Genomic DNA, 9,838 nt, shown 5'->3' with positions numbered 1-9,838 from the left:
CTATTTTCACCATTGGCTTGTGCCCCCCTCCACCCTCGCCGCTCGGGAATTAAAACAACAACAACCCCTGATTAATTTTCCCCAATACAACTGCATCTTAGAAAAGTTTTGAGAGAAACGGGGGAAGGGCATCTGAGTGGGATGGTGAAGGGGGGGGGGGAGAAAGCGAGGGGTCAGAGAGAATTTTGGTGGACGTCAGGCACACGCTCAGGGGAATCTAGTCTGGAGTGGGGAAGACAAAGAAACCTCTCAGGAGAAACGGCGAAGTTTCTCTTTTAATTTCTCCAGGCTAACACATAAAGCTGCACATTTAGACACTCGCAGCAAAGACCGAAAAGGTAGCGGAGGGGGAGGAGGGCGCAGAGAAAGTTTCTGAATCCAAGTAATCCGGAGGCTGGCTATTTCCCTATTGTCATCTTCTCCCCGATGGCATTGTGCCAAGAGAAGTTGTAAAAAGACCCACCGACCGACAGAACGACGGAAAATTAAAAAAAAAATAGACTGGTTCTCCCCTCACCCTCCTACATCTCCCCCCCCTCCTCGCCCAGCCATTTTTCTGCGAAGAAGAAAAAGGGGGAAAAATAAAGACACTTTATCAAGGCAAGAGAAGCAAGTCGCGGGTCACACTCCAAAGCCGGAGCTCTTCAATTGTCAGGATGAGAAGAGAAAGTTGGCGCTTTCGTCCAATCAGCTCCGGGCTTCTCCAGACGGGACAGTCTTCCGGCTGGCCAATCGCGACGCAGAGATCCTAAGGAAGCTTGGGGTGAAAGAACTAATAAATACTCCAGAGCTGAGTTTCCTTTCACTGCAAATCAAGAACAAGGAGAAATCATCCCAGCCGCCTGCCACTCAAGCCGGGCGAGATCAAGGCGAGTTTCTCCTAGGGAAAAAGGGCCGTCAGTTCGCAATTTTCTCCAGCCAGCTGAAGCCGTTGCGAATCCCTCTTTTTCGGGCAAAACTTTTCCTTCCCGCTCTTCTCTCTTTCTCTGCCCCATTTTCGCCCTAAGACATCTCTAACAGAGAGGAGAACAGCGCTTCCCTTCCCCCCTTCCTCAAGTTGGACCCCCTCCTTTTCTCCCCCCCCCTCACGTTTTAAATCCCGATCTCTCTAGATTTTAATTAACCCTCCCTCTTCCCTTATTCTATGCGGACTTGCTATCCACACTGACCTGCCTCCCCCACCCACCCCCAAAGCCCCTTCTCAATTCTTGGATACAATACGTTTAAGAAAGCCAAGGTGCCACCAAAATGACAACTCTGGGTGGAGCTGTCCCCAGGATGATGCGACCAGCTCCCGGACAGAATTATCCTCGCAGCGGTTTTCCGTTAGAAGGTAAGAACGGTGGAGCAGCAAGAGAGTTGGAAAAAGGGGACTTAAAATAAAGGGAGGTGTGTGTGTGGGGGGGACGTTTTAATCCTTGTAGTCTTCATTTGGGTAAGGGAGGCCGATGAAATGGGTCTGGTGGTGGATCTAGAGTCTCCTTGGGTTCTGGAACCTAATTTGTTAGCGTAGTTGAAGAAGCAACTTCTCCGCATTTGGAGCGAGCAAGGGCGAAGAGGGAAGCTCTCGGAATGAGCACCTTTGCCAATGGAAAAGAAAATCAAGGCCACTGCAGTTCAGGTGGCACACTTCCAAGGAAGCAAATCGGGTATAGGAATATAGGGATACACAGCAGCATTATTTTTTAAAACAACAACAACACTAAGTGCGCCAGATCTTGCTCCCTTTCCCAGCTTCTCCCTGCAAATTTCAGTTTCTTGATTTGTATTTTTGGTAGGGGCGGGAAAGGGAGAGAAAGAATACTGCTGGAGGAGGTAGACATTAGCGGGACTCCAGCAGTCAATTTCTCTCCCCTCCCTTAAATGTCATTGAAAATAGTGGGTTAAAGTTGCCACCTCCGTACCTCGCAGGTGAAGGAGCCAAGAAACTTCGTAGCCATTTTGAAACGGCGTTCTTACATTTCTAACCCAGCTAGGGATTAAAGACAAATTTCTTTAAGCAGAAAAGAGTTCGTAGCACCAGGCCTTCTCTTTACTTCTGTCTAGTTTCCTCTGGCTAATAAGAAAGTCTTGCTTCTAACAAGAATTAGCAGACCTATTTAATTATTTCTAGTGCTGTAGAGCAGCTATGATTAATTTCTCTTACCGAACAATTTCCTATTTCATACTATTTCAGTTCAGCTTCTAATTTCCCCACTTCCCTCTTTTGTCAACATTTTAAAAACTTCTGACCAATGTCTTTCTTTGTGTAAAGAGAACCCCCTCCCCACCTAGAATATTAAAGGAGTCTGCTCAAACTCAAATGCAATTTTGTACATTTCCGATTCGCAGAGGCATCGTCTGCGTTTTCTTTCCATTTCTTTTGACTCGTAGAAGTAGTTTGAATTGTATAGTGCTTTTGCCCTGTTTATTAATACAGGTGAAACGTCTTTTCCTCCTTTGGGTAGTCACGTAGTGTGTACATTTGAAGTCATTAACTCGCACGAGAGTCAGGAAAGTGGCAAATCTTTAGCCAGCTGGTGCCCGAGGTGGCAAAGTAAACACTGAGCAACACTATGCAAATTGCTTTGGTAGAAAGTGAACGTGTATCTAAGCAAAGGGATAATAGGTGCAACGAGATGGTCCGGCAAATTATTTTTTAAAATCTTTTTTTTTCTGAGTCAGTCTTCAACTTCATTGTATCAGATGGCTGCAGTATTGATAGTTGTATTCTTATCACAGAACAATAAACAATTCTAAACAATTCTAGCGACATTTTAAAATCAAAATAGAACCTAAATTAAAATCTTAACGTTCCTGAAAAATAATAGCGAATTTAAATAAGATTCAGCTATGATTAGAGCAGACCAAGTAAAATCCTTAGACTACAAGCCATTTATTTCAACAGGTCTTTTTCTCTGAATAGAACCATTTGTACACTGAAAAGTATTGTAGGTTGACCTACAATTCACTAATACCTACATAATTTTAGTGGTTTTTATTTTTTTGAGATATAGAAAGACAGGCACGGTCCAAAGTAGTACACTTAAGAGATTTAATTGCGGACAACTACAAGTTGCTACTTATCACAGAAGTAGCTTTCTATGTTGTCACCACTTTCCCACTGTTTTATTTTAAAAATTCTCTATCTTTTTTGTTTGTTTATTTGCTCGATGGTTTTCAGATATGGGGAGAGAATTCTTTTATTAAGTTGCTTTTATGGTACAGTGCAAGACTGATGGATTTCAAATTCATATTGAATATAGCAGCCTGAAATTTTTACTTGATCTGTCTAGAAGATGAAAGGATTTATTCAATATGAACTTGAAACAGACTCATTTTGAAGGAAGGTTCTTTAAGGTCAGGCATTAAATGGGCTGTCTGCTTTCTACTAAGAGTACGAATTGGCTTATTCAGTAGCCTCAGTTGAAGTAAATCATCTGGTTTAGCTAATTATGAATATGTGACTGTCATGTTCCAGGAAAAGTATTTTGGATTTGAGTTTCAGGATAATATTAGCTTCCCACCATATGGTGAAGTCAAGGTCTACTGCTTGTCTCTTATGTTTGTCTTTTATGACTGTCCTGTGCATTGTCCCTCTTCTCTGGGATTTGGCAGGAAGGACATCTAGATGTACTTGGCTCATTCCCAAACAAGTACTTTTTTTTATGTTCCCTCCTTCCAGTGTCCACTCCTCTGGGCCAAGGCCGAGTCAATCAGCTTGGAGGTGTTTTTATCAATGGCAGGCCCCTACCCAACCATATTCGCCACAAGATCGTGGAGATGGCCCATCATGGCATCCGGCCATGCGTCATCTCCCGCCAGCTCCGAGTGTCTCATGGCTGTGTCTCCAAGATTCTCTGCAGGTACCAGGAGACAGGCTCCATAAGGCCCGGGGCCATTGGGGGCAGCAAACCCAAGGTGAGTATCTCAGAAGACAGTTAGGTGATGGGTAAAGAGCCTCTAAATTGCGGTTTCACCTTACTTGAGAACAGGTTAGCTTGGCTCAGTTAGCGTGAAGGACAATGTTTCTTGCAGAGTGTGCAGTTAGTCTGGCATTTTTGGAGAAGGTCTATCACCTTCATCTCAGCTTCTCTTCTAGCTTTCTTTATTGTGATTGTCTCAGTCTCTCTATTGGGAGGTTTATGTGGGTACTTTGAAATTCCATAAACTCTTTCTCCTGCTTTCTCTGTTACTTATCCCCAATGGGCAAGAAGATATTGGGGTGGGGGAACTCCTCGAAGTATTTTGCATTATCAGCATAGAATGGGAGTAACAATTTGGATGGTTCTTTTTGTTGATCCAAATAGGGAAGGATTTTTTCATGAGGAGAACTCTATAGTGAACCTCAGACTGGGTTTCCATATTAGTCTGGTATTTCAGGCGAGCCCAGCTGTTTTGGCTTTTTCAGTATTCACTATCCATTGAATTCGTTTGGCATAACTGTAGGTAAGGGTATTGTGCAAACTTAGTCCATATGGATTTAGTCCTGTCCTCAGATAATTGTGGAAAGAGGCTTAAGCCAAACAGATTTGTAGAGCAGAGTTACTCAACAATGCAACTTGTCTTCCAACCACTTCCACACATGGTGGAGAGTTTGCATGTACCTTCTGAAGTCAACAGAGCTGACTTTATCTCTGCTGATTGTTTTTAGACTTTCTCCCTCATCCTTGAACAGGACTGAGAATACAGTCTCCTTTGCCTAGCTGGAATTGTACAGGAGTGTGGGGGTATATCCTTCCTAGCTTCCTTAAAACTCCTTGGCTTACTGGTCCCTGTGCAAAATGACCTTTTCTTTTAACTTCTTTCCCGTGTAGAGCTGTTCAGAGAATTTATGTAGGTTGCCCAATCCTAAATTAAGAGACTTAGGTGAGTCTGGTATGTTTCCCACAATCAGTTGGTCACTAACCCTGCTGGAATGTTTCTGAGAAACAGCATGGAAATTAGATTCAAGAGAAGCCCAAAATTTCTCTTTCCTTTTAGGGCACTTGTGGATTCTCAAGGCAATGAGGTCTGTTTCTGCTACAGTGACCTCAACCAAAACCACCACCCAGACATCCAGCAAAGAATGCAATCCTAAAATCATTACTTAATACTAGTAACAGCTTGACAGTGAGTGTGCAAGCAAATGGGGCTAATAAGTATGGGTTGAGCCAAAGTGAAACTACACCTTCAGGTTTCTTTTTCTGTAATCCAGTTTTCACTAAACTGAATTCTATCTCAATTCTAAACAGATTTGGGCTTGGGGGATATAAATACCAATTTAAATGAGTGTTTTACTTTGTAGTTACTTGCTTTGGGGTGAAATGTTTATGACATGAAGATGTATGTATTTTGTAACATTTATATATTTATACATTTAGAATGTTACCAAAATGACCAGTCAAATTATGAAGTAGATTTCCACTATGGCAGATTTTTTTCTTTAAGAATACTTTTCATCTTTTAATAAGGTTACATTACACTGATTACAAGTTACATATACATACATAATACATACATGCATGCATGGATGCATGCATACATTCATACACACATACATTCTTTCCTCTCCCCTCACATTTCTCTTTACAGAGAATGATGATTTGAAATCTAAGTGCTAATATAACTACTGAATATCACTCTGTCATCCTGTAAAAGTGAAAGTTGAAGATTATTTTGTTTATTTCATTTTCAACAGAGGGATTCTATCATGTATGTTAAATAATATTTTGCATGATTCACGTGAACACAGAAAAATGCAGCCTTTGCTTTCCCTTTTCTGGGAAAAAAAATCCGCGATTGCTTTTGTTCAGTAAAAGTTCTATTTCACTTCCAAAACTCTTTTTTCAATAACATTTTGTCTGTCATTAATTAAATGAAATTTTTGTCTGTGTTGATTCTTCCTGACCCCATCTTTGAATATTTTAATTACATTACCTTTTGGTTCTGCGTTTGGTCTTTATTGGTTTAAAAGAAGCATTTAATTTTAATGGATATTTTGGGGTGGGTGGGACTGAGTGCCAGTTTATTTTTCTTTGACCCCTTTTGTGAGAATAAACCACATATTCTTTCTTCTTTTCTTAAGTATAGTCCTCGATTCTTAACTTGTCCGTCCCCGCATTAACGAATGTTGTTTTCATCCTGACGGAGGTCTTGCTAATTTTAAACGGTCTTCCGTGAATCATATCATATTCTTGACTTCGCTGCTTTAGGTCAGGCAGACGCCCCAAGCTCCACTTTCAAAACGGATGGCACGAAGTCTTGTCCGGACAGGGTCCTAGATGTTGCGCTGTTTTTCTCTGCACAGCCCCGCCTCACCTTTTTGCTCTATCCCTTTTCTCCGTCGCCTCTTTCCTTTCGCCCCTTCCCTCCTTCCCCCCTCCTTTTGTCTTGCTCTCCTCCCTGTCCCCCCAGAATACAAACCTTGTTTCCTTTGTGGATTGTTTTTATTAAAGCAGGTGACGACGCCGGATGTTGAGAAGAAGATCGAGGAGTACAAGCGGGAGAACGCAGGCATGTTTAGCTGGGAGATCCGGGACAAATTGCTGAAAGACGGCGTGTGCGACAGAAACACCGTGCCTTCAGGTAAGTCGCCCGAGAAAGCTGCCGAATTTCAGACGGTAGCTTTGGAGTTCTGCACCCTCCCCGTCCTTCCTTAGCTCCAATGGAATCCTGGGCACTGCCTTTATCGATCCGAAAAGTCTGGCTATGAATGGGAGCTTGATGCTTGCTTTAGTCTCTCTCTTGCTCTAAGGGGATATACTTGGGAGGGACTCTGTTCAGAAATAAATCGCTTGGAAAAGGAAGCACCCGACGTTTAAGTGGGACCGCAGTACCCCCCCGCCCCGAGGGGCTTATCAGACCCAGCCTAACTGGGAATGCCCTGGCCGGTTTCCGCAGGTCAGAAGGGAGCTCCCGGGGGTCGGGAGGCCTTGAAGGGGAGGGTCGCGAAAGAACGGCGGGGTTTGGGGAGTCGCACTTGCCCAAATCCATTCTGCGGTGGGCTCTTCCCAATTTCAAGCCCAGGGGATGCGTTGGGGGGGGGATGTAGGGAGGGAAGCTACATTATTGACAGTGCTGCATGTCCCCCTCCCTCGTCCCCGCCATCAGGAAACGAATGCGGAAGGCCAGGCTTTATTTTAGAGGCAGCAGATGAAAGGGAAGGCCGAAAAGGCGGTGCGGTCCTGACTAGACGGTGCAGACTGAGCTCGGGTGCTAGAGGATAAGGGGGACACACGAGCTTCGCTTCCTGGCACATCTTCTCTATCCAAGTCATACATACATTCGCGTCATTTTACTTAACATCCGATAATGTGAAGCTTTCGTTCCTTCTCTTCCTTTCCTCGAAGGCTGGGGCAGGATTGTGTGGTACACCCGCAGTTAGTGCGTGCGCAGCTACGCTCCCGGACATTTTTGCTTTCACTTGTAGTTCCATATCCGACACAACTAATAGTTACCTTAGCCTTACCGTTAGCCAAGATCCCTTCTGGATCGTGGTCTTTAGAGCCGCTGTTGCGGTCTCAGTCAGTTTGGTAGAAGAATTTCCCATCTACACAAACTACCAGTTATTAGGAGAAAAAGGAGGGTGAAAGAAGGAGGCACAAAAAGGAAAAACAAAACGGGAGGGACTATTTGGTGATGGCCCCATAGTCCTTGAAAAGAAACCCAGAGAACTACGGGTACAATGTAGCAAAAAAAGAAAGAAAGAAATGGCTATGCCGTCTTCATGTCCATCTCTTTCTAAGAGGTTATAAAGACTACCTAGAGGTATTCCCTTCTCAAAAGGAACACCGTCTTGTAGAAACAATTATGAAGTTTTTTGAAGTTTGGGGCAAATCTTTTCAAGGCTGTTTTCTTGTTCTGCGCCATTAAAGGCTTCGATTCTTACAAGGGTCCAAATTATGTACTGTGTACTACGTTTAAAATATAGGTAGGGACATTTTTCTAGGAGCAATGAGTAAGGGACCTGTTTGAAGCCAATTTGGTGTAGTAATTAAGACTCCAGGCTAGAAATCAGGAGACCGTGAGGTCTAGTCCAGCTTTAGCCACGAAGTCAGATTGGGGGGAGGGGGGGGCTTGAGCCAGTCACTCTTTCTCAACCTTCCGAAGCAGGCAATGGCAAACCACTTCCAAAAACTTGCTAAGCAAACCGCAGGGACTGCTAGTTCCAGGCATTTATAGAAACCACTCAACTGAAATCCCCCAAAGAGGTTAAGTATGTGCGGGTAAAGTGCAAATAAGATCGCAGGCTTTCGTGTCGCTTCAGCCTGGAAGAAGATTCTGCCGTCTGAAATGGCTTCGAAGGAATCTTGTGTCCCTCGAGCTGCTGCTCCGCTAACAAACTTCTCCAAGACTGCAAAACTGCGCTACCTACTTCAATATCTTTAGGAACAATCTTTGCTTTTTGCTAACTTGGATGACCCGTTCTTCCTTTTAAACAAAAGCAAACTTTTAGTAACTGCTGTTCTAGTGCCGACGTTTAGGGTCGTCGTGGTTCCCCCACCTCCCCGGGGGTGGACAATCCGCCCAATTCTTCAACGCTTAGATTTTCCTTTCCATAGCTGCGTTCCTATGACACGCTTACTCCTACGGGACTTATCCATGGTTTTTCAATTCACACAATTTTTCGTGATCGGCTCTACAGGTTTAAAATAAATGAGCCCCAGGGTCAAACTTTGCAGCTCAGATCCGCGTTCATTCATACGACCCCGTGTAACCGAGTGGCTTGAAAGCATCGCCCGTTGCGTTGGGCACAACGTGTCAAGGAACACATTCAATTCCTTTGGTTGTTTTTAGGGTTTAAGATTTTGTGGCGAGTCAGGAGAATACTTTGATCCAATAACTAGCCAAGGAGGATCTTCTACAAACTAAACCAGCGTGTGAGCTCCCCCTCGAGTTATAAGAAATGGGGGGCAGGGGGCGGCGCGGGGGAACCAATTATAAAAGTTCGGGAAACAGAGGCAATCAGAGGACTCAGCAAACCCCCCCCCCCACATTTCGTAAGCCGTTATTTCCCAGCGCCTTCCCAGTTCTCTAGCATGTGCCCAACGGGGACTCAGAACCCCAGCCCGGTTCTCCCGATTCCCCGCTTCACGTCTCTCTTTCCTCTTTCTTTCTCAAGTGAGCTCCATCAGCCGCATTTTGAGAAGCAAATTTGGGAAAGGAGAAGAAGACGAAGGGGAGCTGGAGCGTAAGGAAGCGGAAGAGAACGAGAAAAAGGCCAAACATAGCATCGACGGCATCCTCAGCGAAAGAGGTAAAGACGGTCACTTTCCCCGGGCTTGGTGGGTCGGGAGGGGGAGGGCGATTGCCTTGCAGAAAAGCGCGGTCGGACCGAGAAAGGCCGGAGCTTGACTCCCGGGGCAGGAGGGACGGGAAGTTGTGCTGTATCGTGAGAGAGAGGTTGCTGGATTACCTCAATGGTGGCGGCGGCAGCTGTTGCAGGTGGGCGCATCTGGTTCCTTTTCTTGTGCGTTGCAACGGTAGGGGATGTTATTAGAGCTGAACGAAACGGAAAAGACATAATTTCGGGGAATAGACTTAGGGAACTCCGTGACTTTCTGGGGACCCATAGGATGTGGGTTGCAAAAAAATGCCTCTTGGAGGTGAAGATTTTAGGAGGGGTATTGACTCAGCTTGAAAAGCTTTTCAGAGGTGGTGAAAAGTTGAGCATTTGAAAAGCAGGGTTGCATTTGCCTGCCTCTCTGATTTCTCCTGTGTCAATGGTAGATGTCAGTCTTAAGGATCAAAACGAAGAGGACTTGCATTGCAGCAAAACTACGCCCCTACCACGCACGTGCTAATAAAGAATTTAGTAAAAATGATTGTGTCCTGGACCAGGGTTCACTTAGTTGTGCAATCCAGTGCAGATATTGAC

The 9,838-nt window shown here is 44.6% G+C and overlaps 1 protein-coding gene across 1 annotated transcript in view; it reads left to right on the top strand.

Moving 5' to 3' along the window:
• Window positions 1-1,248: 1,248 nt before the first annotated feature.
• The window catches only part of PAX3 (paired box 3), a 94,588-nt gene continuing 85,998 nt past the window's right edge, over window positions 1,249-9,838 (top strand). Inside the window, 4 exon segments of the mRNA XM_032225478.1 lie at window positions 1,249-1,333; window positions 3,665-3,900; window positions 6,420-6,546; window positions 9,083-9,217. Of these exon segments, the coding sequence (XP_032081369.1) occupies window positions 1,249-1,333; window positions 3,665-3,900; window positions 6,420-6,546; window positions 9,083-9,217 (583 nt within the window).

This window comes from Thamnophis elegans, chromosome 10 (assembly GCF_009769535.1).
Source record: "Thamnophis elegans isolate rThaEle1 chromosome 10, rThaEle1.pri, whole genome shotgun sequence".
Taxonomy (NCBI): domain Eukaryota; kingdom Metazoa; phylum Chordata; class Lepidosauria; order Squamata; family Colubridae; genus Thamnophis; species Thamnophis elegans.
Note: the sequence above shows the minus strand (reverse complement) of the source record. Positions and strands in the feature narration are given on the sequence as shown.